Genomic DNA, 25,238 nt, shown 5'->3' with positions numbered 1-25,238 from the left:
GATTTTCATTCTTTAAAGCGTATTTGTAAATACTTATTTGAATGCTGTGTATTTGTACAGGAATTTGAGCAAAAAAAATGTATAGAGTGTGTCTAATTGGTAATAAGCCCTATAAATGTGTTTTTAACCTCTGGCATTCTGTGCTTATTTAAAACAAGAAAACTTCAAACTTTCTTTTGTGTATTCATGTCTAAAGAAAAACTGACTCAAAATGATCTTACCTGTACCAGAAAAGTTAAAGAAAAAAAAATTGTGCCAGTGTCCCAAGAGGCATTTTACTGTATATATTGTGGTAGCATGTTATAAATACAACAACCAAAAAAAAAAAAAAAAAAATGTGACTTTTAGATGTAAATATCTGGCAATTGACTCCCCCCATCCCTTGACTGCTGTGATGTGAATTAAAGATGAATACCTAATATTGATCCACTGATTTCAATGAATGGGAGCATACGTGCCCCTCTCAAACTCTTTGTCGCCGGGCTCCAAGCCCTTTTAGCTCCAGATACCTTTCTGCACTTAGTCGGCCGCTCTCCGTATTCCGCCTTCCAGGGCGAGTGGCCAAAGCCCTTGAACTTACTTAGCATTAGGGCAATCCACGAGGTAACGTCTCCAGTTCCCATCCGTGCGTCTCCTCCAAGAGTGGAGAACAAAATTTGCCAAGATCCCATGACCTCCGTTGGGAAGGTAGACCAACGCCTCTGCTCGCAGCCTTGCCGCGAGGTCCTCAGGTTCAGAACAGCAGCCGACTAGGCAGGCCTAGAGCCTTCCGTTTAAGACGTTCTGCAGTCTAACCCAGGATAAAGCGGGATCTGGGCAGCCAGCGAATGGAAGTGGAAGCTCCCCAAGATTGGTTCGCCAATCCACGTGGTAGTTCAAAACAAGGAACCGCTTCTGATCCTTGCTCGTGCTACCTATGGGCTGACACCAGAAATCCTGCTCTACGAGTCCGGGGCTTGGGAGGAGAGTGGGTGTGGAGCCAAGACAGGGTGTTCGGGTCGAGTCAATAGATTGACAGGGTACCAGGTAAACAGCCCAAGCAGCTGCCCCTACCTAGCACGGCGAGCCGTGCACCTTCCGTCCAGCTGCTTCCTATGGACCGCCCAGGCTCAATCAGCAACCGACAACTGTCTAGGTCCCAGACACCACCAGCCAATGAGAAAGGGTAGCGTGGAGCCGCCGGTCTGGGCTCCTGGGCACGTGGACCAATGAACATGCGGCATGTGGGTGGGCTCTGGGGCCACACGCCAATAGGAAGCTCCGGTTTGTGATCCAGCCCACTAGGCGGAGCACCGCGCCGGGTGCGGTTCATTCGCGCGGCGGCGGCGGTGGTGGCGACTGTCTGGGAGGATGTGGGCTACGCGCGGGCTGGCGGTAGCGCTGGCCCTGAGCGTTCTGCCTGACAGTCGGGCGCTACGGTCAGGCGACTGTGAAGGTGCGGGGGTCCGGGTGAGGGCGGCTTGCCCGCACTAAACCCAAGGAAACCGAGAGGGTGGGGGCGACGGCCTGTCCCGGAGAGTCCGCTGGAGAAAGGGCCTCGGAGTTATTTCCTGGGCCTAGAAACGTTGACCCACTTAAGGGAACGCGTCGGTTTAGTCGCGTGAAAATTTGACCGGCAGCCCACGTCGCGGGAGTTTTGGCCTTTTCCATCATTTTAGAGATTACAGGAAGGGATCCTGTGGGCCGCAACCGTCTCGGGTTGCTAAGCTGCACTTAGGGGTTCGATGTATTCGGAATGAGGGGCATTTTGATAATATTCCTCAGCCTCCAGTCTGTCCTTATGAGGTCACAATGAGTTACCTCAAGGACACTTGTCCAGTCTCCGCTTAAACTTGAAAGAGCAGAGAGGGTTGTGTGTGGGTCACTTGGATAATATTCATTCCCAGCATGCACTAGGTTCTAGGACCTGAGCGACCTAAGGGTTCTGTGCTCTTGTGAGTACCTGAGGGAGGAGGGAATTTTAATCTCTTCTGTCAAAACTGCTGCCAGGGTTTCTTCCTGGGGAAATAGAGACTAATAACTATTTAACATCTCCCTCTTTTCTAGTTTGTATTTCTTACCTGGGAAGATTTTACCAGGACCTCAAAGACAGAGATGTCACATTTTCACCAGCCACTATTGAAGAAGAACTTGTAAAGTTCTGCCGTGAAGCAAGAGGCAAAGAGAATCGATTGGTAAGTAGCTGGTGACCCACCCAGGATGTCCCTGGCTCATGTGCACATCATGTCCATTTCATGATGGGACATGTATATAAACTAATGTGAGGATTAAGTGGTTTTATCATCTGTTTATTAAACATCTGTAAGCTGAATATTGGTAATACCAGGAGAGAAAAATGACAGGCAGTTGCAAAGCAGTGACTTACATGTGCCATGAAGAAAATAAGCTAGGAGAGTTCGGTGGGTGGGAGCTGTCAGAGATGAGAACATCCTAGGTACCTCTGAGGAAGGAAATCAGGGAAGCCGGATGAGCACATCCAGGCGTGTGAGTGCCCAAAGGCCAGAAAGAGTTTGGTGTGTTTGGGATCAGTAGTTGGCTAGCTGCCCCCAAGATTTGGCCAGGGCCAAGTCAAGGTAAAGAGCCCTGGTGAAGCGTCAGCCTTTGTAGCTTTAATTTCCATGGTAGTCTCGCATAGGAACTCTAATGGCTCCTGTACTCCTGGAAACTCTGGGACTGAGCATATATCAAGTGCCTAGGGCCTAGAACAGCTAGATCTGGGCAGTACTAGCAAACTGAAGCCTTGACAAAGAGACGTTTCCAAGATGACCTAAAAGTTGTCTGATACTGGAGAATTGGTTGTGAAAGTGTACTGCTCTTGTGGAGACCTGTTGCCAGCATCCACAACATCCTGTAACCCAGCTCCAGAGAATCTGATGCCTCTGGTTTCCTCTGAGACATGAACTTACTCCTGAGTGTAGGTTTTTAAGGCTTGGGGTTTTTTTTGGTTTTTTTTTTGGTTTTTTTTTGCTACAGTGCTACTACATTGGAGCCACAGATGATGCTGCCACCAAGATCATCAATGAAGTATCAAAGCCCCTGGCCCACCATATCCCTGTGGAGAAGATCTGTGAGAAGCTGAAGAAGAAAGACAGCCAGATCTGTGAGCTAAAATACGGTGAGTGTAACCAGGACCATGCGCCTTCTGCCACTTCTGCATGCCCTTTCTGGGCTTAACTTCCTAGCCAGAAGAGTCTTCGAAGGGGGTTTGTAGCATAAAGGATGATACTCTGTGCTTCAAGGATCAGAGGGTGAGGTGACTTGTTGGCATACTTTGAAGGATCACAGATTGACTGAAAGGCCATCTGAGAGAAGAACGGTGCAGTTAGAGATTATAGATAGTGGAGTAGTACATCAGACCTCAAGTTGGAGCCTTGGGGAGCAATTTGTCTTTTAGTGTAAGTAAGCTTGAGAGCATCCGCAGTTTCTGAGCAGAGAAACGGTGTGGGAACCTGAGTTAGCAGACTGGTCATGGCTGTGCTTGTGATGGCTCTAAACCCCAAGCATCGTAGTTACAGCTTCACATGGCAGAGCCCATCTGGTTGCACATAATCCCAGACCTGAGAAGAGCCAGGCGTCTCCTATAAAGTTTAAACAATGCTAGTGTTTACTGTACCTCAAGTCTCTGGACCTTATGCTTGTGTGAATTTGATTTGGAATCCTGGTTGGCTCTGGTGTAGGTTTGTTTGGGTCACGTGGGTTATGGAGTAAGCATCTGACTCTGATGCCTCATGGGGAGACCGGGATGTGTCTGCTCTGCCACCAGCTTGGAACTGTCATTTTGTACTAACATGTAGAAAGTCCTTGGGGAACTGGAGCTATGTTCCTCCTCTGAACCATGTGGGCTGTCTGCGCTGAATGTCCTGTAGTGACTACTGACACCCTGAGGTGGCCTTCCTGGTGAAGACTTGTCAGTTTGCTCTTGGGTGCAGTATGCATTTGTCTCCCCTGCTGCACGTGGGGCTAGTCATCCTAAGGAATGGTTTGGCATGCAGCACGGCTGGGCTGCAGCCTCTCCCGCCCGGCCATTTACTCTCCTGCTCTCCCTGCAGACAAGCAGATTGACCTGAGCACAGTGGACCTGAAGAAGCTCCGGGTGAAAGAGCTGAAGAAGATCCTGGACGACTGGGGGGAGATGTGCAAAGGCTGTGCAGAAAAGTCTGACTATATCCGGAAGATAAACGAACTGATGCCTAAATATGCCCCCAAGGCAGCCAGCGCACGGACTGATCTATAGTCTGCCCAATTCCTGCTGCACCTGAGGGGAAAGCAGTTCATCTGGCTCTTCCCCAAGCAACCATTTTGTAATTTATTTTTTAAGTGGGCTCCTGACAATGAGATATGAAGCCTGGAGCTTTCCTAATGATGATGTTGGCTCTGCCGTGCCCCTTCGCCCCAATCCCCAACGTGGGGAGGAATCTACTTCCTTCTTTTGCTGGTTTACTCTAGGACTTCAAAGTTTGTCTGGGATTTTTTTATTAAAGAAAAAAAAATTGTCTTTGGAGAGTTGAGCTGGCACAGGATTCTGTCCTATAGATGATTTGTCTTTCCAGTCTGAAAAGATCCCTCAGCCTGCCAGTGCTGAGGGCCACAAACTCCATAACAGGACTTAAGAGCTTGGGCAGCCAATGTGTCGTGGGTTTGGGCATCTGGGTGTCCCACACTTCAATCTGGTGAAGTTAGACTTGACCCCTGACCCCCCCACCCACCCCATCCAATCTAGTAGAAGGGGCTGAAGATAGGCCTGTTCCTGGACTTAGGTTTAAGTCTGAAGTATTTACTTTTGGCTCAGCATATGCAGAACAAGCAGAGAATATTCTGCACTGAGTGCAGGTGGTCAGAACTAGCATTTCTTGACTCTGCCCCGTACTCCTTATTAGTTCTTTGGAGTTCCAGTCTATCAGAGCTAGGCCCCTTGCTTACTTGGATTTTGGCAAGTCTGGCAGGAATCAGTTTGCAGAGCAGTGTGAACTGGTCACAGTGCAGGGTCTGAAGAGTTGTGTGCACTATGGTTTTCAGTTGCTCCTTTGCTGGCACTTGTGAACTTGTGAAGGTGGGGACACTTTGCTCCTGCTGCCTCCAAAGATGTGAAAGGAGCAACTGCTAAGAAGTTATGTTTTCCAAAGAGCTTGTCTTAGTTCTTGTGTGGTCTCCATGCTCACCTTGCATCCTCGGGGCCTTACTTCTTGCCAAGAAGCCCTCTGTGGTTTCTTCCAAGTTCCTCCTGCACTTTTCTCCTGCTGATTGCTTTCTGCTTGTGGGAGGAGGGCAGAGTTGGGTGTGTCATCCTACAGATACCATCTATGAAGCCAGCAACCATCTGTGGAGAACATAAACTCTAGCGGCCTTGGGTACCCTTGCCGATACTTCACCTGAATGTGTGGCCAAGACCCTGGCCAGCAAGATGTCAACATGGCAAGAAGTGATAACTAATGGCATTACCTGTTCTTTACCCTTGGCTCTGCAGCCCCCACCTTTCCAGTCTCCTGTCTGCCCAGATATCTACAGCAGAAATTTGGACCCAGAGGCACCAAGATGCCTGTTTGTAGGTTGCAAATGCATTCTTTAGTTTCTGTACCTGGACCCAGGGAGGTCTCACCTGTGTCTGTAGTCTTCGTTTTCACCCTTGTCAGGACAGTGCCTGAAGAATCTGGATGCATAAGATGCCTGGATATGTGTCGTGGACAGGGTATAGGGATTCTTGTGTGTCTACCTTCAAGGATGCCACCTCTGGTCCCAGTCAGAAAACTGCATGGAAGGGGATAGAATTTCTTCAATCTAGTGGCAGGTTTGAGCGGGATACAACAATTGGCATCCGGCCAAGCAGCCACACCTGCTCCAGTGGGCGGGGCAAAAGGTAGGCGGACCCGGGGTAGCAAGCTCTAGAGCACAAAGCAAAAGCACAACTGGGACCGGCCAGGCTCCCAAGGGAATCAGCGCACAGCACCGTAGCCGGGTGCATAGGCCCCGGCAACCACGCAGCGGCGCCAGAGCGCGCAGTCAGACCCGCTCCTCCGTTTGCCAAGGTGTCACGTGGTACAGGCCCGCGGAGCCCGGTGATAGGCGGCGAGCGAAACTCTCGTCCCGCCCACCTCAGTCACGTGGTGCGGTCGGCGCAGCTTGATAACGCAGCTCCCAGCCCCTCCGCGCCGTTCCCGCCCCGCCCCGCCGAGTCCTTTTGTCCAAGATGGCGGCGCCGGGGGCGCTGCCTCCTGGACCGCCGCCGCTGCCGCTCTGAGGCACCTGCGGGCCGCCCGCCCGCCAAGCCGGCGCAATGAAGCGGCAAAACGAACGAGATTCCAGCCCGAGCGGGCGTGGCTCGTCATCGTCCGCCAAGCGGCCGCGGGAGCGCGAACGGGAGGCAGAGGCGGGCGGGCGGCGAGCAGCGCACAAGGCCTCCGGCGGCACCAAGCACCCGGTTCCAGCGCGGGCTCGTGACAAGCCCCGCGGCAGTGGCGGAGGCGGCGGGCATCGTGACGGGCGCGCTGCCGGGGATGCGAATCACCGAGCGAGCAGCGGGCGCTCCTCGGGCGCGCCTGGAGGCGGAGGACGCACCGGCAAGGCCTCCGGGGACCCGGGTGCTAGTGGCGCGTCGCCCCGCGCATCTCCACTCCCGCCACCTCCGCCGCCCCCCGGGGCGGAACCTGCGGGTCCCGGTTCCACGGCGGCTCCGGAGTACAAGACGCTCCTCATCAGCAGCCTAAGCCCGGCGCTGCCGGCGGAGCACTTGGAGGACCGGCTCTTCCACCAGTTCAAGCGGTTCGGTGAGATCAGCCTGCGTCTGTCACACACACCGGAGCTCGGCCGCGTGGCCTATGTGAACTTCCGGCACCCACAGGACGCGCGTGAGGCCCGCCAGCACGCCTTGGCCCGTCAGCTGCTGCTCTACGACCGCCCGCTCAAGGTAGAGCCCGTGTACCTGCGCGGTGGCGGGAGCAGTCGGCGCAGTAGCAGCAGCAGCGCGGCTGCCTCCACGCCGCCCCCGGGGCCTCCAACGCCCGCCGACCCTCTGGGCTATCTGCCCCTGCACAGTGGCTACCAGTACAAGCAGCGCTCGCTGTCTCCGGTAGCCGCCCCGCCCCTGCGGGAGCCCCGTGCGCGGCACGCCGCCGCAGCCTTTGCCCTGGATGCTGCTGCCGCGGCTGCCGTGGGACTGTCTCGGGAGCGAGCCCTGGACTATTACGGGCTGTACGACGACCGCGGACGCCCGTACGGCTACCAGACCGTGTGCGAGGAGGACCTGATGCCGGAGGATGATCAGAGAGCCACTCGAAATCTCTTCATTGGGAACCTGGACCACAGTGTATCCGAGGTGGAGCTTCGACGGGCCTTCGAGAAGTATGGCATCATCGAGGAGGTGGTCATCAAGAGGCCTGCCCGCGGCCAGGGTGGTGCCTATGCCTTCCTCAAGTTTCAGAACCTGGACATGGCACACAGGGCAAAGGTGGCAATGTCTGGCCGGGTGATTGGCAGAAACCCCATAAAGATAGGCTACGGCAAGGCTAACCCCACCACCCGCCTCTGGGTGGGTGGTCTTGGACCTAACACTTCGCTGGCGGCCCTGGCTAGAGAATTCGATCGCTTTGGGAGCATTCGGACCATCGATCATGTCAAAGGAGACAGCTTTGCCTACATCCAGTACGAGAGCCTGGACGCAGCCCAAGCTGCCTGTGCTAAAATGAGGGGCTTTCCCTTGGGTGGTCCGGATCGCAGGCTCCGGGTGGATTTTGCCAAAGCAGAGGAGACTCGATATCCCCAGCAGTACCAACCCTCACCTCTCCCCGTGCATTATGAGCTGCTCACTGACGGATATACCAGGCATAGAAACTTGGATGCTGACCTTAGGGTGCGTGATAGAACCCCTCCACACCTTCTGTATTCAGATCGAGACCGGACCTTTTTGGAAGGGGACTGGACCAGCCTCAGTAAAAGTTCGGACCGAAGAAACAGCCTAGAGGGCTATAGCCGCTCAGTGCGCAGCCGGAGTGGTGAGCGCTGGGGAGGAGATGGGGACCGGAGCATAGCCAAGCCCTGGGAAGAGAGACGCAAGCGGAGGAGCCTTTCCAGTGACCGTGGGAGGACAACTCACTCCCCTTATGAGGAACGGAGCAGGACCAAGGGTGGGGGACAGCAGTCTGAGCGAGGCTCGGACCGCACCCCTGAGCGTAGCCGAAAGGAGAACCACTCCAGTGAAGGGACCAAGGAGTCAGGTAGCAACTCCCTCAGCAACAGCAGACATGGTGCTGAGGAGAGGAGCCACCATCACCACCACCATGAGGCTCCAGACTCTTCCCATGGGAAAAAGACTAGAGAGAGTGAACGCAATCATCGGACCACTGAGGCAGAGCCCAAGACTCTTGAAGAGCCAAAACATGAGACCAAAAAGCTAAAGACTCTGTCAGAGTATGCCCAGACACTGCAGCTGGGTTGGAATGGGCTTCTAGTGTTGAAAAACAGCTGCTTTCCAACATCTATGCACATCCTTGAAGGGGACCAGGGAGTTATCAGTGGTCTCCTCAAAGACCACACTTCTGGCAGCAAGCTGACCCAGCTAAAGATTGCTCAGCGTCTTCGACTGGATCAGCCCAAGCTGGATGAGGTCACCCGTCGCATCAAGCAGGGGAGCCCTAACGGCTATGCTGTGCTCCTAGCCATCCAGTCAACCCCCAGCGGGCCTGGCGCTGAGGGGATGCCCGTGGTGGAGCCAGGCCTACAGAGGCGGCTTCTCAGGAACCTAGTCTCCTACTTAAAACAGAAGCAGGCTGCAGGGGTGATCAGCTTGCCGGTGGGTGGGTCTAAGGGCAGAGACAGCACTGGCATGCTCTATGCCTTCCCGCCCTGCGACTTTTCACAGCAGTACCTCCAGTCAGCACTGCGGACATTGGGCAAATTAGAGGAGGAACACATGGTGATAGTTATAGTAAGAGACACTGCCTAGCCCACCTGTGCTTTCCAGCTGCGTTTGTGTCACAGAAGCAGTTATTTTAAAAACCTGCTCCTACTCTACTTACACTCGGTTTGAATTCTCTGCTGGGTTTTCGTGGTTCATTTGGTGGCATCCTGACCACTGCTAAAACTAAGTTCTTAGATTTGGGGGGAATTTCTTGTTTTTTATAAGAAGAAACTCTTACGTTTCCCATGTATGAGATTCTGTCTGCTGTATTCTGTATTTTTTATATTTTATTTTATTATTATTTTTTTGACTAACTGTATGGAAAATTGTCAGTAAAGCCTTTGTCAGAGGATGAATTTTTAATCCCACCAGAGTCCTGGTTTAATCAGGTTTTTTCGTAAAGAATGGAAGGCTTCACTCAGTGCATGCCGTAAGTCATGTTTTTGGCACCACTGCTTCTAAAAGTACTCAGCTCTCTGTAGTCAGGACCCTGCTCACACTTGTCAATCTTAGCTGCTGGCCAGCAGGCGTAAGGCATGAGCCCTGTTCTACTACCCTGAGCTGAGTTCACTCAGAGGAAAAACCTGGGCCGGAGATCTGCGCCAACAGCTACAGGTGGTTTTGTCAGTTTCCCTAAGTTTGAGCTGTGGCTGTTGGACAAAGCACCCAGTTATCAAAGCCTATTAGACAGGGTAGTTCTCAGTTTTGTAGTCCTGCATTTGGAGGGAGGAACAGTGCAATATTGGTGCAAAGGGCCTTGTGCATGACCTGCCCAAGTTCCCTCTGGTTTAGTCTTCTAGTCTTCCTGTAGTTTAGGGTCTCCCCTTTCAGTCATCTGCCTGATTCTCAGGGGTCGTGGAGTGCAGGTTAAAAGGGAGCCAGACTTGTTAACTCTTCGATGTGCTTCCTTTGCTCTCTCAGGGCTGCGTCAGAGCTGCCTGTGCTGCAGTCAGACCTCAAGCTTTGTGGCAAACAGAGCCCCCCAACTACATGCTCAGTCTGCAAGGGAGTCAGTGCCAGGAAGATGCCCCTGATGAGTGATAGTGTTCCGTGTTCTGACCCAGACATGAGGTAAGGAAATAGCACTCCTTTGTGAGAAAGAAGTCACAGCTGTGATGGGATAGAGCCCAAATTCATATCAACTTTGGGATGAAGGAAACAGATTGCGTCCTATGTCTGGGAAGGGAAAGTGGCCTAGGGATCTAGACTCTCTGCCTTTGCTGTCTCAAGTAGAAAGCCAGGTCAGGCAACAATTGTCACCACAGATCACATCCAGGTTCAGTATGTGGCAACCCTGGTTAGAGGCTATCTGGCCAGGCAAGTGCTTAGCGTCAGGCCTACTCCCTGAGCTGCCGTGACCTGTGGGCTGAGATGGACTTTGAAGGTTGTATGGAGTTTATGCCTGTCTACAAGGACAGGAATTTAAAAGACTGGAGAACAGGGAATTTCTACTCACTGGACCTTGACTGATATTCTTGAGAAACTAAAGATGGCTCTAAAGCAGTGACTTTTCAACCTCTGTCTGGGTCACAACCCATTTGGCAAACCTCTATTCCCCAAAATATTTGCATTGCAATTCCTAACAGCAAAATTACAGTTACAAAATAATGTTCTGGTTGGGGTCACCACAACATGAAGTATATTAAAGGGGTGCAGCATCAGGAAGGCTGAGAAACACTAACATGAGTAAGTGTTAATGTATCCACCTATACTTGATCTGGGGCCACTGTCTCGACCTGCTATCCTAGACTACTTCAGTTCTTTGTCATACCTCATCTTGATAGACTACTGCAGTTTTATTACAGATCCTGAACAATGTCACAAACAGTTGTAGTACAGCTGTTAACAAAGAAGGTTTCATCAGCCCTGTGCCCTTCCCAGACAGAACCTGGTCACTTTATTAACCCCTTTTTGGAAAAGGGTACCCTTTGACTCTAGTGATAATCCCACTGTAACATTCCACTGTTTTACCCATTTCCTTTTAGTCCTTAAGATTAACAGGTTCTGTGGCCTCTCAGCCAGCCCTGCTAGCACTAGAGAAAGTGGGTCAGGTGGTCAAGGCCTTGTTTTTTTGATCATGACATTGTCTCCTGTGAGAAGGCTGACAACAGGTACCCAGTGCCTGAGATGTTGCATCAAGGCAAAAATCATAAGCAGACAAAAACCCCTAATTGGTATGCTTCATAGCCTGAGTCTTCAATGACTCAGGGTTTGAACCCTAGTAAGAACATGGAAGTTCTATGTTTTCTTCTAGTCTCATTAGGCACATTCCTAAGGGAGTGTTGTCAAGTCAACCGGAATTGTGCTTTCCTATCAGATGTGCTCATCTCTACCTTGGGAGGCCTGTGGGTGCTCCCAAGAGCTCCTGGCAAATAAGCTGCACTAGTGAGAGCACAGAGGTTTTACTGTTTTCAGCAGCATCCAGGACCAGCCATCAGGCTTCTAACTGGCTAGTGTCAGCTAATCATTTAATGCCATGGCACGAAGCAAACAAATTGCCGAGGGAGGCAGGCCTTGGTTTTGTTAAAGGACCAAGATGCACTTCTGAAGTACAGGCCGCTTCAGTATGACAGGTTGTTTTTGGTGTAGCAGGTTGTGCCTACCCCTGGAGAGTTTTCACTGTCTTGTGTTGCTTGTTTACTTTATAACCAGTGCACCTTTCTCTCAGCAAATGGAGAAGTGTTTCTGTGGCTGTGTAATGCCTATGTAACAGAAACAGAAGCTATAATTTGGGCAAAATCAGAGACAAAATTAACATTTTGTATTTATTGTGGGAAGGAGAGAGCAGGCTGAGGAAAGCATAAGCCCCTGATGCTTTGTCAGTTTTAGACCTTATGAGTTTTTCTCCAAATCCAGCCTGATCAACCCTCAAGTACCCCTCAACTTTTAGGACTGAAAAACTGTTCAAGTCCCCCTTAATCAGCCCAGGGGTGGCCAGAATGCTCCTTAAAGGTCCTATACATGGGGATAGAGATGTACTCCCCTTCCCCTAACCCTTCTGCCCCCTTGTTACCCTCACAAAGCCTATAGCAACTTCAGGCCAAGCTCACTGGCTGTCCTGGGGTTTGCTGTGTTCCCTCACTATGGAGGGCTCTGTCTTCCTTACAAGTCCTCTGTGGTCTGGTCAGAACTGAGAGGAAGAAAGGGAAACCCCACTTTGGTAAAAGAAAACAAGGAAAGGCCATAAACAAAGACAGACTTGTAGTTTATTTTGTATTTTTTTTAAATAAATACACTTTACATTAAAGAAAAAGACCTTTGATTTGTAATTTCCACATTGGGGAGAAAGGGAAGGAAAAAAAGAGACTTGAAAAACTGAATCACAAAGAGAAAAGAGGGAGTGAATTTATACCCCTAAAGTTCTCTCAACTCCACAAAACCAGGGTCCACATGACTGACTGCTGCCTGGCCACGACAGGGAGTTAGGCATTTTCCCCAGTGCTCAGGCCATGCCTCCCACTCCAGCTCTGGCACAAAGGAAAACAAATTAACTTGACAGCATATGAGGCAACAAAACAAGTTAAAAAATCATATATTATATTTATAATAAAATATTCTTAATCCTTATCAATTTACGAAACCACGATTTTCCTCTTCATTTAAATACGTATGCAAAAATGCCTCTGTTCTTTAGACATCATTTTCTTCCAAAGAAAATGAAGCGCAGGGGTAGGAGACTGGTGGATATAAGTTCAGACCCTCGTTAGAAATGCCTGGTGCTTTTTTTTTATCCTTTTTAGGTTTTATAAAAAACTATTTCTTGTTCTTTAAGTAAAGAACATTATACAAAGAAAATATATTGTGAAATACCCAGAGACATCATGTTTGTTTTTCCCTTGAGGAAAGCTATGTCCTTCCTAGGAGGAGGGGACACAAACTAGGGCCTAGTCCCTGTAGTGCTGTGTGTGTGTGTGTGTGTGTGTGTGTGTGTGTGTTCGGTTATTCTTAGAAGGGCCCACAGATTCCAGGGAGACTAAATCATAGTCCTCTGAATGCAGGGCATACAGTTCCTTAACTGACAGCCCTGGGATGGGAGGCAGCAAAGGGCAGGTGTTCTGAATTCACTCAGTTTCTCTTGCCTGCCAAGATTCTCTTCGAAGTGGGGATGGCACATCACTCATTCAGAGATAAGATGATGTCATCTTCCAAATCAGAGTTGTCCGAGCTGTCTGCTGAAAGGTAAGAGAAGGGAGAGACGATTATGTGCTAGGACTGTAGGAAACTCCTACATTCAACACACTTATGCCTGAGCAGGGTTAATTACCACTTTCCAGAAAGTAGAAAACACATCAATTAACTCCTTGGAGCTTGACTCCAGAGAATATGCCTGTTGCTGGCAACAATAGCCACCCTTGGGATCTCTGACTCTCTTGCCTTTCAAAAGACCTGAACTTAGAGGTCCGGCTTCCTGCCTGGGATGCCCCAGAGGGATCAAGTAAGTGTTCCCAAGCCACCTCCTAGTGCACGGGGCTGCAAAGGGACAGGGCTGAGGGGAGCACAGAGGTCCCAGCTGCAGGCCTATTGTGTCCTTATGGCAGAATCATAAGCCTGACCAGAAGAAGCAGTAGAAGGGAGGATGCTGAGTTATAGAGAGTTCCAGGCCAGCATGAGTTTCAGAGTAAAGTCCTATCTTTAAAACAAAATGTTACTTGTTACCTGGAGAAAATAACAGGAGGGACAAAGTCAACCATTCAAAGTAGCAGATACGAAGGATAAACAATTCTTAGGGTCCTAATATTCAACACAAAGACAGTACAAATAAATTATATTCTGGATCAGACCAAATGAAACTGACAGTATTTAGTGGGCATGTTCATTTTTTACTGTAGCAGCTCTTTTGCATGAATTCCAGACTTTCCTGATATTTTACATGGTTACACTAAAATTTTTTAAAGTGAGGCAGGCTGAATCCTTTCCTCCAGTTTTAAGAAACATACAAAGGCAGACAGACGATCCTAGGACTCAATTCTTGCCACATAGCTACAGTAAAAAAGAGCGATCCATGGCAAACAAGTAGGAACCTAGAAGGAGCAGAGACTACGTGAGGACCCTTGACTCACTTTGCAGGCAAGGAATGAACTCATTAACCCTTCTAGAAGGATCTAGTGAATAATGAAACTAAGTGGTCACAAAAGATTCTCTCAAAGCCAGGTGTAGGGACACCTCTACAATCCTTGGAAGACTAACACTCAAGCTCAAGGCCAGAAGGGCTACAGTGAAACCTTGTCCTCACTATTCCTTCAACTAAAGGACACCGAAGACAAAATACGCCATGCTGGTCTGATCAAAGTCAGAGAAAACTGGTAACACTAAAGGCTTCGTGTTCGCTCAAGAAACCATGAAAAGGGCCAGTAAAGTTTATCAGTAGGCAAAGGTCCCTGACACCAGCTCTCCAGGGAATTCTATCCCTGAAGAGAATTAACTCCCACATACTGGAAAGCACACGCCCTCTAAATGTAATTTAAACTTTTTAAAAATTGTATTGGATGTAAAACACGTTTCTCAGATGCCCAAGGAGGTCAGAGGAGGGCAACAGATCCCTTGGAACCAGAATTACAGATGGTCAAGAGCCATCACTGTAGGTGCTGGGAATCAAACCCAGGCTCTGCAAGAACAGCGCTCTTAACCACTGAACCATCTCTTCCACTCCTTAATTTTTTTTTTTTTTTTTTTTTGGATAATAATAAATCTGTGAAATATTTTCACAAGGTCCCCAGGAATATGGGCAACATAGCTTGAGCCCTAAAACACCTGGGTGCTGGTGTGTATAGAAATGGGTGAGCACCGACAAGTGTAAAGCTTTGCCTCTCTCCAAGATACCTGAAAGAATTCTAAGGCAAAGTGAAGAAGGGAAAACAAGCATGGCCCAACACGGCAAGGACTGGGAAACACAATGGAATGGTCACAATGAAAACCTGACACTTAAACAATGGCCCAGCAGTTCCTCTGAAACAAAAGGAAAGCCCTGTCTAACTCCCCAGCGCCACAAAGCACCTGCCCCTGCCAGATGCCTCTGCAGACCTTGAAGGATCCTATAGTGATTATATTACAGGCAAGCCAGCAATGCCTGGCTCACTCACCTGACACATAGACGGACAGACAGAAAGACACACACCATCCAAGAAAGCCAAGGAGTTCAACATTTTGCCCCACAGCAAAACAAGGAGCCAAGACTTCACATCACATCTAAGGGTGGAATACTGCTTGCTGAACACCACAGCAACCTTCCTCACACAGCTCCTTTCATCTACCTGCCCTAACCTTTTCTCAGCTCTAAATGTTGCAGTGACCCAATCCCCAGCTTCTGGTCAGGACCTCCCATTCTGAAAGGTCTTTGCAGCAAAGGCAGATGAACTATAATAACCCCTCCAGGATTTTAAGCTGCTGTTGCCTTTTAATATGCAGGCTTGAAAGCAAGGGGTCCCCAGAAGCAGAGACAAAAAGACCCTGAATACAACATGCCTCTCGTTTAAGGACAGGTTTGTATCTCAAGCAATACTCCTGCAGGACCCAGGACCTGTGGTTTCTATGCAATTCACCAGACCATAAAAAAGGCTCTATAGTCAGGAAGGTTGAGTTTTTCCAGACAAGCAAAATGAAGCTTGTAATGATAATACTTGTAAATGAGGGGTTTAGTACAGTTCGCTCCACTGACAGCCATGAAGGATATCAACATCCACAACAGATTGCCCATAAAACACAGGGAAGAGCAATAGAAGACAACCTAAAGGTGACAGCTCTGTGTCTCCACCTCAGAGTCCAAGCAGGAATGTCCAAATGTCATGTATTTTATGTCAGTATTTACACCCAGGTTATAGTAACAATATTCTCATAACAAAGTTTTCATTTTGCTTTGAGATTATCTTTACTTTGAGAGAAGAAATGTTCAGAATGTCAAAAGGAAGGTATATTGTTACTAAATACAAATTGAGAGGGTTTATATTCAAATTAGGAATGGAAAACCTGAAGATGGGTGTGGTGGCACATGCCTGTAATCCTAGCACTCAGAAAATGAAGACAGAAGGATTGGGGAACTTGAGGCCAATCTGGGTCATGCAGAAAACCGTGTTAAGCAACCAGGGCAATGATGATCTGAGGTGACCGTGCTGCCCCATTTAATAAAGTAAATCCAAGCACTGTTGGCTAAGCCAGTGTTGGTCATCACAGTGTCATGGAGAGCTAGGGCGATGTGCATCAACCATGTAGTCCCTGCTGCCCAAGACCCCCTCAGAGACGCTTAATGTCAACTGTCTGCCACAGGAAGACCCAATGTAGAGTTAAGTATGTTTCATGGCCAAAATGTACCATCCCAATCCAAGCAAGCTAGGATTAGCTAAAGTATCTGGAAGGCAAGTCGTCCCCAGCCCTGGGAATGTGCACAGTTCTACTATGAAAATAGCCAAATCCAAGGACCTAGAAAGAGTTGGAGCGCGGATCAGGCTCCTTGCCGTGACTGTTCAACCCATCTCAGGACCATCTCAGATGAGATGCTGCTCTGCCAAAACTCCTTCCTTTTTTTTTTTTTTTTTTTCTTTTTTTTGTATTTAATGGGTATAGGCTTAGAAACATTACAGAATAAAAAAGCCCAGATATCTTCACTCCTCTGGTGATTAAATGCACATTAGCACATCTATGTCTCATTTACTGTTGTAAAGCATGAGCAGAAGCTGGAAGTGTCATCTGGATTGTTGGGACACCGTCACTGGTAGCGGCTCTCTGCTCTCATTCACTGCCCCATCATGGAATAAGTACACAGCCCTGTGAATGAAGGCAGTTGTCAGGGTTAGAGTAGGGGGAAAGAAGGTTTCTCTCTTATTTTTGATGGGGAAGTAGTTTTACTTTCATTGTCTAGGTTACCCCTCCCCTTTTTATAGAGACATCATTGTACTGGTTAAAAGCAAGAATTCAGTTCTTCAGAATATTCAGTCTAGCCCCTTCTTGCTTTCAGTAGGCTTGGGCAGAAAAGGGCCTGCCCAAACAAAAAAGGAACACCTCGGAATAGTACTCACCCTTGTTGATAATACTTTAACTTTGTTAGAGTCTCTCCTTCAAAAGCAACTTTTGACTAATCTGGAAATTTCTTTAAATCTTGGGTTTTGGCAGAGTAATTTTAATTCCAAAACAAAAACAAATCAAGTGAGACTCTTACGCGCAGGTGGTACCAGCTGCCTGCTGTTGACTAACCCCTAGAGTGCATTACTAACCCACTGAAGGGAGAAAAATCTTTTGTCTCTAATACCTCACTATTAAAAATGTCCCTGGGTCATTATCTAGCCCTCAGAAGTCATGACCCAGGGGCTAACCTACACAATCACCTTAACCTTTGAATAGGATACACCGCAGATAGATGGATATAAGCAACCCCACTCCCACCAAGACCTTTCTCAAACACGATAAGAGAACTTACTAGTAAATCTCTCCTAAGGCTCAGATGTCAGTCTCAGCTCTACAAGTTATTTGTCCCAAAGAAAATGAACTTACATCAGGTAGAGGAGCAGTACTGTGTACACGTAACAGGAGTATCTATGTTAAACACACGACTGCCCACCTCTCTCTTACCAGGAAACATGAGCATAAACAGGAGGCTGTCTGATATAGCAGCATGAAGTCTGCTTGGCCTAGGTCACCACAACACAACTTTGTCATGATATAAAATGAATAAATGTATGTGTTCCAACTTCTCAGCACAGCAGCAACATATGCTATAGAACATTTGGAAATGAGAAGCTAAATCTTAATTAGATGTGAACACCCCTCTGCGATAAGTGGCTGTTATTATTAGACATAGTACCTACCATGCCTGTAAGAATGCTTGGTATATCAGCTGAATGAGAAAGGAATCACTCCTTACTCAGGCAGGACAGCAATAAAAATACCCAGGACCCTAGCCAACAGAACTGCCAAAAGTGGGTGTCTACCCAATCTTAAAGCTAATTATTCGGGAATTTGTTAGTAATGGTAGGAATGGCTTCAGAAATCTACCAGTGAGAAATTACTATAAACTGGAGTTTGTTCTTTAGAGTTTAGAATAAGACGTGGGGTAGGGTGAAATGAACAAGACACATGCATTTGTTCTCAGCCTTCAGGAGAGACTAAATCTGGCCAAAAGCAGCCAGGAAAGGGCTCTCCCACAAAAAAAAAACCCTTAATGTGTACACAGCAGTCACAGAAGCAAAGCAGCCTATGAAGAGCTGCTTCAAACGGACTGTAGCCCGACCCTCAGGCGACAAGTGTGCTTCCGCCTTCCTAAGACCAATTCTTTAAAGCTAGAATTCAAAAACTGTAAGCTCACTACCTATTTTGTAAATAAGCTTTATTTTGACACAACTATAAACATCGATTTCTGTTTAGTCTGTGACTGCCCTCTTGTAGCTACATCAGAGCTGAGTGCCGTGATGGGGACCGCGAGACCCAGAAGTAAACCTTTGCTCTGACAGAAAGTATATGAGCTTTGCCTGAGAGGAGCCACCTGACACGGCCACAGTCTGACTGAAGAAGAGCGTGACCTCAGTGCTTCTCCTCACGGGGCCGGCGTGGAGAATCAGCGGAACCCAAGCACAGCTGTCTTCTGGAATGGGTGGGTACAAGAGAAGGGACGTGGCCCTGGGAGCCAAGGCTCATCCCAAACTCTGCCCTATACTTACTGTCCCCCAGGATCAGTTCCACTTCCTCATCTGCGTCAGAGTCTTCATCTTCCCCTTCCTCTCCCTCCTCTAGGAGGTTGGCTAACTCCTCATCAGAGGGAGAGAAGTCATTGTCTCCATCCTCTCCTGCATTCTCATTGTTGTCATCCTCCTCCAGTTCTGCCTCCAGCAGCTGGTCAGTGTCTAGTTCATCTAAATCATCAGTATCATCATCATCTTCATCATCATCCTCTTCCTCCTGTTCTTCCTCTTCCTGGTGAGAGAGGAGGAAGTCCATTAGGAGAAACACAAAACCTTAATCCGTATGGGCCATGTGGTGACTCCTATCCAAGGAGATAGAGGAATAAACTATTAGTAAAACAGACTTGTCAGTGGTAATTGGGACAGGCACACACATGATCAAGACATTTGAAAACCTGCTCTGGTAGGATTACTGACCCTCCACAAGTGCGTACTGGTTATAAAACATGAAAACAGAAATCCTGACTTACAGATGTCTCAAGCCATTGATAACCTTGAAGAACCAGAGGGACAATTCTGTGATAGTTCACACACTCAAAAAAAAAAAAAAAGCCCTGAAACCTAAAGTCTCACGCTCTAGCAAAACAGAACACAGTGGCTAAGTTGCCAGCTCTTAAACCCTCAGCCTATGCACTCCATCCTACATGATAGGTGGATACCTACCAGAGCTGTTAAGCACTCAAAAATGTTTCAACAAACCAGGCACACAAGACAGAGTAGACACCTACCTTTCCCGTTATAGAGAGATAGATAGATAGGCAGACAGACAGAAAGAGAAAGAGAGAGAGAGAGAGAGAGAGAGAGAGAACTCATCCATTCCTCTATTCTAAGGTAATTTACCAAAGGTATGAAACCTACCAAAAAAAACAGTAAAGCATTTTCTCTGGATTCTAAATCTCCTGCTCACTTAAAAAATAAGCAGTTTGTTGACAAGGTCCTCGGTTCAAACCCCAGTATCACAACAAAGAAAAAAAAATAAGACCTATAGTATAACCCAGACCTATTAACAAGCAGCTCTCCTTTGAGGCCTCTGGTGTTGTGTTCTTTAGTGTTAATACAGGTGAAAACACACGTGTACACATGTGGATGTAGGAGGATATCCACAGTGTTGATCATCTTCCATCCTGTTTAAGACAGGATCTCTTGTTCTTCTGCTACCATATCTAGATCTGGTCTACAAGCTTGTGGGGATTCTCCTGTCTCCATCTCTCCCCTGCCCCTCATTATAGGAATCATGGGATTACAGTTGCTTGCTACCTCACCCAGTTTTATACGGGTTCTAGGGATCCAAGCTCAGTTCATGCTTGTTTGGCAGCACTTCACTCACTCAGCCAACTCCCACCAGAAAGACTTCTTGATAAGCTGTTTCATGCAGTGACTTAGATTTTCCAACCATTTATGGCAGCTACATGGGGAAAACTAATTATATCCAGTAATCCTGGTGTGTGTGTGTGTGTGTGTGTGTGTGTGTGTGTGTGTGTGTGTGTGTGTGTGTGTGCGCGCGCGCGCGCGTGTGTGTGTGTGCGTGTGCAGTCATTTGAATCACGATTCTACAGCTGTGGCTACATATCAATGGCTAAGCACTGACCCATCTGTAAGGAGCTAAAAATGTCTGGAGGAAGCAGAGAGTGAATTACACAGACAAGCTCAGACAAATAAAAGAAAAACAAGAGGTGGCCAAAGTCAGGAAAAACCCAAAGAAGTGCTTATCAGATCATCACTTCAGTTCCTTTGCAAGCTCATTTCCATGGCCTTGACCAAAATTAGCTCTCATCTATTAACAAAGAACCAATTTCAAAATAGACAAAGAGGAAATAATCCAGGACCATCTCTCTCTCTAGAATAAAACAATTATGTTTAAAATTTATGACAAATTAAGACCTGACAAAAACAAATTACAACAGCATAACTCCCAAGCTTTCTGGGGAGTCAGGTTGAAAATATTAGGCTAGGACACAAACCAGAATGTCATTTGTGCCAGGTAAGCATTCTGCCACTATACATCCCCAGCCAAAGAAAAGATAACTTTTAAAGGTCCAGAGTTGAGGTGCTATGTTAACTGCTCAAGTAAGCACTAGTCAACAAATTCAAGCCTGGCTGACAAGAACTAAGAAGTTTCCAAATCAAGGGCAATGCTGAAGAATAGATCAAGCAGAGGTTGAACTCCAGGGTCTATAAAGCAAAGCGTTTAGGCTTAGAATATTGACTCCTTAATTCTAGAAGGACAGTTGGAATGGAAGGGCAGGCTGAGGAGGAAGTTATTGTGTCTACTATGAATGAGCAGTGCTGGTGTGTGTGTATGTATGCTGTGTTAGAGGAAAGTATGTCCATCTTACCTGCTTAAAAATCAAACCTGAAACCTGGGTCATAGATCAAGGCTCCCAGACTTACCCAAATGCTGCAGCAGAATCTAAGCCTATATACTGAACTCAAAACAATATTCTAAAAACCAACATTTTTAAAGCAATCTGAGTCAAAGCCCTGAGATACCACGAGCCTCTCTTGTCTATCTAAAAAAGGTTTCCACTGAGGACCAGGTGATTTCAAAAGCTACTAATAAGTCAATTTTATGATGATCCAAAGCCTCAAAACCTATAGGCAACAACCTCCTCCTGCAAGATCAACGGCAACAAACTCCCTCCTTTGGTCCTAAACTTGACTCTGGCAAGCTTCCTACTCTGGACCTGAATCCACCCTGGGAACATGTGTATTTTTCACATCATAGGTGTGTTTTTCACATCCCTGCCTCAGACATGTTCACACTTCCTCCACTGCTGCTGACTTCTTATACAGAGAGATTCAGCTCCTCAAGCCTAACAATCTCTCATTAGTAAGTACTCTGGTGTCAGAAGCCTATTTACTGTTGAAGGACCAAGACCATGACTGGGTCTCAGAGATTCAGCCACCACTACTCCACTAGTCACTTTGTCTTCTAACACAGAGACAACTAGCTTCTGTCCATACCACTCCACTGTGCACAATCTGCTCTGGACCCAGGCTGCCTCCATTGAGTGAGTCCAAACTGTATTAGCATGAAGACCAACTGTGGGGTAATTCTAAAGCAGTTTTTACTGTTGTTTTGGTTTGTTTGAGACAGTGTCTTACTATATAGCTCTGCTGTACCAATTTGCTATATTGACCAGGTTGGCCTTAAACTCACAAAGATCCAGCTGCCTCTGCCTCTCGGTGCTGGAATTACAGCTATTCACTGTCATAACTGGTTAATTTAAGTGTTTTGTGTGGGCTTTGTTTGGCTCCCTTGTTTAATTTATGTGCATATAAGCTTTGCAAAGTGATTAATGTACATGCAGTGTTCAAAGAGTGAGTTCTTTTTATAGGCATGAAACCCTTCTTGGAGACTACCAAAACCTGAACCAGAACCATATGCCTCCTCCATAGTAGGCCATCACCAGTTGACCTGACTTCTAAACTTCACTTGCTAGCCTGATTCTTGTTTTTTTTTCCAGACTTTCTTTGCCTAAGCACATTTTTATTATTTCTGCATGTACATATCATCTCACATCAAGAAATTTAAAACTCATACAGTTTTACAGCCAAGCTCTGGCTGCTTCTATCAACATTTGAATCTTGTCTCTCAGTTACCAAGTCAAACTCTGAAATTTACTTTCAATTATCTCACTTCCTTGGCTCCATCTCCAGTTAGTTAACTTGCTTCTTAAACACTGGGATCTCCAACACCTCCTCCTTTCCATATACTGCCCTCAACTGCTACACTACCTCATATCCACTGGTCAGGGGATGCCTTAGTTCTGTATTATCTATTCCCTTTCATGAACTGAACATCCTATGACACATCCTACAATACAGAACTGTTATTTTAAAAAAATGGCCAATTACTGTAAATCTATCAAATGCCAATTTCTCTGAATCTCATTAAATGAAGCGCTCTAATTCTGATTAAATGGGTCTGCTTCTCATATGTGACCATCGGAATCACCTGAGAAAGATTTTCCAAAGCATATATTGCCTAAAAAGCATTATTTCCTTCTTCAGACTGTTCTTAATAAACTTAAGGTTAACAGTAATTAACTGACAAAGTATTGACTTTTCAACATCTAGGGAAAATGATAAATTATTAATCTTTAACTTCATAATTTTCCCTATAACCCAACAATAGAGTTGACTAAATTATTTTTTTAGAAATACAGGCTCCAAACATTAAGTGAATAATAACGAACTCCAGTGGATGACAGGCTCATCCATGCTCTCTTGAACTCCATGAAGCCACACAGAATAGATGCCTCAGGACCAACTATGCAACGCTAAGTTGTCCTGTATATTACATTCATTAACATGTTGTACAGTTCATTGCTTTCCGTTAAATATCCAAACTTATTTAAGCCCAAGGGTAAAGGTCAACTTTTCATTGTGTATGTGCGTGAGTGTACGTAAGTAGAGATCAGAGGACATCTTGTGGGAGATGACAGACGTTCTCTCCTTCTGCCACATGGTTTTGAGTAATGAATTCATGTCAGACTAAGCAGCAAATAACGTTAAATGCTGAGCCATCTTAATGTTCCGAATAGAACCTACTTTTGGGGCATATTTAAAAAGTATCTCAATAATGCTCTCTCAATAACTACCATTTTATACAGGTACTTTAAGGTGGGACATTTTAGCAAATAGCAACTGACCACTCATTATCCTGAGCTTATTTTGCTAAGGTGAAAGGCAAATTCAAAGGTGTTGGTCACAGGTGCTTGCATCCCTAAGCCATACATGACACACCTGAACCATCTGAGAAGACCAAACAGCAGGTAGCAAGACCAGGACAAATTTTTGAATAGCAAATAACTCATATGAAAATGAAATGTCTAGTTTTAAAAATCAAGTGAAGCATATAAACCAAAGTGTGCATTTAAAATATTCAGAAAGGTAGTGAGTGAGGAAAAATCCAATGTGAACAGTAAATACATCACACAATCACCACAAGAGTCTGGAAACAATCTGGATCAACACAATAATGTTACAGAGAAGAGTAATAATAACAATAATATCCCATCCCAAATATCTCTAGATCACAAGCACTAGATAATGGACGTCTTGGAAATGTAGCACATGGTGGACCACACTAAAATGGTAGCACTCAGTGAACTTAACCTGGGTCCTGAGAAACTGAAATTATCACTAACTTACCTGTGCTACACACCTATGCACACAACAAAGCCCCTCCAAGCTACAAAGCTTCCATGCTCTTCTACACACAGACACCAGAGCTCCTTGCCAGAGCCTACCTGAGGCTGCCTATATGGACACTGGCACCCATGCTGAGATAGCCTCTATTTTTTCTTCAGACCCAAAAAGACAGAAACCCTTACCTAGCATCTTTCTCATGCAATTATTTAACAGAAAAGTTTGACAGAATCCCAGACAGAATTGTCTTTTCCTAACACGAGCTCCCTGGAGACAGTGGGGCAAGGAGTGCAGTACTTAGGTCAAGATGTTACTTCATGATGGTCTGATTCCAAAGCCTCAGCTACCCTCAGTGCCTCTGTCTCTGTCACTAACCCACATATTCAAGAACAAAGACAACACAATGAATAACCCCTTACCTCCCAGCATCTTGGGCAATCCTAGTTTCCTTTCAAGCTCCACCTTAAAGAACAGACACCCGGCCACACTGGCGCAGGTAATGATTCCCAAAGAAAACTGCTGCCCAGACCCTTATAAACTTCAAAAATATGGATGGCAGGGTTAACAATGTTAGACAAGTAATTTAAAATACACTTCAAGTTTGCTTCCAATTTATAGTTACAATATCCCAGCCAGCTCAGTGCTAACATGCTTGCCTTGCATTCAGAGAGCAGATGACAAACTTATACTGTAAAGCTGAACAGGGAAACACACACCTCAGTTTCAAAGTAGCACAACAAAAGGTCTTTGTTTAGTCAGTACTAAGGTCTGTTAGAGAAAAAGTCTTTAAGCCCACTGCACTTGGGGTAACTACTGGCTTTTGGATTGTTTGTTTGTTCCTGTTTCAGGTACTGTTGTTTGTTTTGTAAGTCTGCTTTGGGATCTGGTTTTGTTGTTTGGAGAGAGGCAGGTTGGTGGGGTGAGGGTAACCGGGGAGGGGTTTGTTTGAACAAATCAAGGGCAACTTGGTTAGAACCGATAACACTTTTAAAAAGGGTTTAGAGGCTGGGATGTGTTTAACATATGTTTATCAATCTCTAGATCGACAAAAGGAAAGGAAAGAAAAAAGATTATACTTAAAAATATTCTTGTAAATGTAAAGAACACACTATTTGGGATGGGCAATAAAGAAAGGTACTTCATTAGCCCTGAGCACAGAGCCTGGTTATCAAAACAGAAGAGTGCTGAGGCAGGAGCCACAGGAATACAGAGGGCAGAGTTCTTCTCATCCTCTGCCACATCTCACCCAAGGACCATAAAGTCCCCTTCAAACGACCACAGGTGAAGAAATTAAGATCTGCAATAGGTTATTTTACTGCCCTAGTCAAATGCTGGTCCTTGGATTTCCACTCTGTATCGACTCTGCAGCAAATCTTCTGAACCCTCGAACAAAGGGTGTGGACTAGACAGTACTGCTCTAAGAACACTGTGAGCCAGCATTAGGAAAAGCTGCTGGCGCTCTCAAGTCAGAGACATTCTTTAGAACAAGCATCCACAGCATAAACCCACCTTGTGAGAAAGGCAAAGCC

At 46.7% G+C, this 25,238-nt stretch overlaps 3 protein-coding genes across 4 annotated transcripts in view; 2 read left to right on the top strand and 1 right to left on the bottom strand.

The window, feature by feature from the left end:
* Positions 1-1,311: 1,311 nt before the first annotated feature.
* On the top strand, positions 1,312-4,503 carry MANF (mesencephalic astrocyte derived neurotrophic factor). The gene is made up of 4 exons (XM_080934495.1): positions 1,312-1,435; positions 2,047-2,174; positions 2,974-3,115; positions 4,050-4,503. The coding sequence occupies exons 1-4, from the start codon at positions 1,351-1,353 to the stop codon at positions 4,232-4,234; spliced, it is 540 nt and encodes a 179-aa protein (XP_080790621.1). The 5' UTR covers positions 1,312-1,350; the 3' UTR covers positions 4,235-4,503.
* Positions 4,504-6,256: 1,753 nt separating this feature from the next.
* Positions 6,257-9,355, top strand: RBM15B (RNA binding motif protein 15B). The gene has a single exon (XM_080934235.1). It carries the CDS (start codon positions 6,272-6,274, stop codon positions 8,933-8,935), a length of 2,664 nt encoding a protein of 887 aa, XP_080790361.1. The 5' UTR covers positions 6,257-6,271; the 3' UTR covers positions 8,936-9,355.
* Positions 9,356-12,078: 2,723 nt separating this feature from the next.
* DCAF1 (DDB1 and CUL4 associated factor 1) overlaps positions 12,079-25,238 on the bottom strand; it is a 57,406-nt gene continuing 44,246 nt past the window's right edge. Inside the window, exons 23-24 of one of the 2 annotated variants that reach the window (XM_080934138.1) lie at positions 18,535-18,787; positions 12,079-13,062 (exon numbers count right to left, since the gene is read on the bottom strand). In XM_080934138.1, the coding sequence (XP_080790264.1) occupies positions 13,004-13,062; positions 18,535-18,787 (312 nt within the window). In that variant the 3' untranslated portion in view covers positions 12,079-13,003. The remainder of the gene's footprint in view (positions 13,063-18,534; positions 18,788-25,238) is intronic. The other variant, XM_080934139.1, reaches the window with a different exon arrangement.

Source organism: Micromys minutus, assembly GCF_963924665.1.
Source record: "Micromys minutus genome assembly, chromosome: 21".
Classification (NCBI taxonomy): domain Eukaryota; kingdom Metazoa; phylum Chordata; class Mammalia; order Rodentia; family Muridae; genus Micromys; species Micromys minutus.
The sequence above is the reverse complement of the archived record's forward strand: the minus strand, read 5'-3'. Positions and strand labels throughout refer to the sequence as shown.

Coding starts and splice junctions, on each gene's coding strand:
- MANF (XM_080934495.1), top strand. CDS start 1,351: ATGTGGGCTACGCGCGGGCTGGCGGTAGCGCTGGCCCTGAGCGTTCTG. Junction 1,436..2,046: donor ACGGTCAGGCGACTGTGAAG/GTGCGGGGGTCC, acceptor CCTCTTTTCTAG/TTTGTATTTCTTACCTGGGA. Junction 2,175..2,973: donor GAGGCAAAGAGAATCGATTG/GTAAGTAGCTGG, acceptor TTTTTGCTACAG/TGCTACTACATTGGAGCCAC.
- RBM15B (XM_080934235.1), top strand. CDS start 6,272: ATGAAGCGGCAAAACGAACGAGATTCCAGCCCGAGCGGGCGTGGCTCG.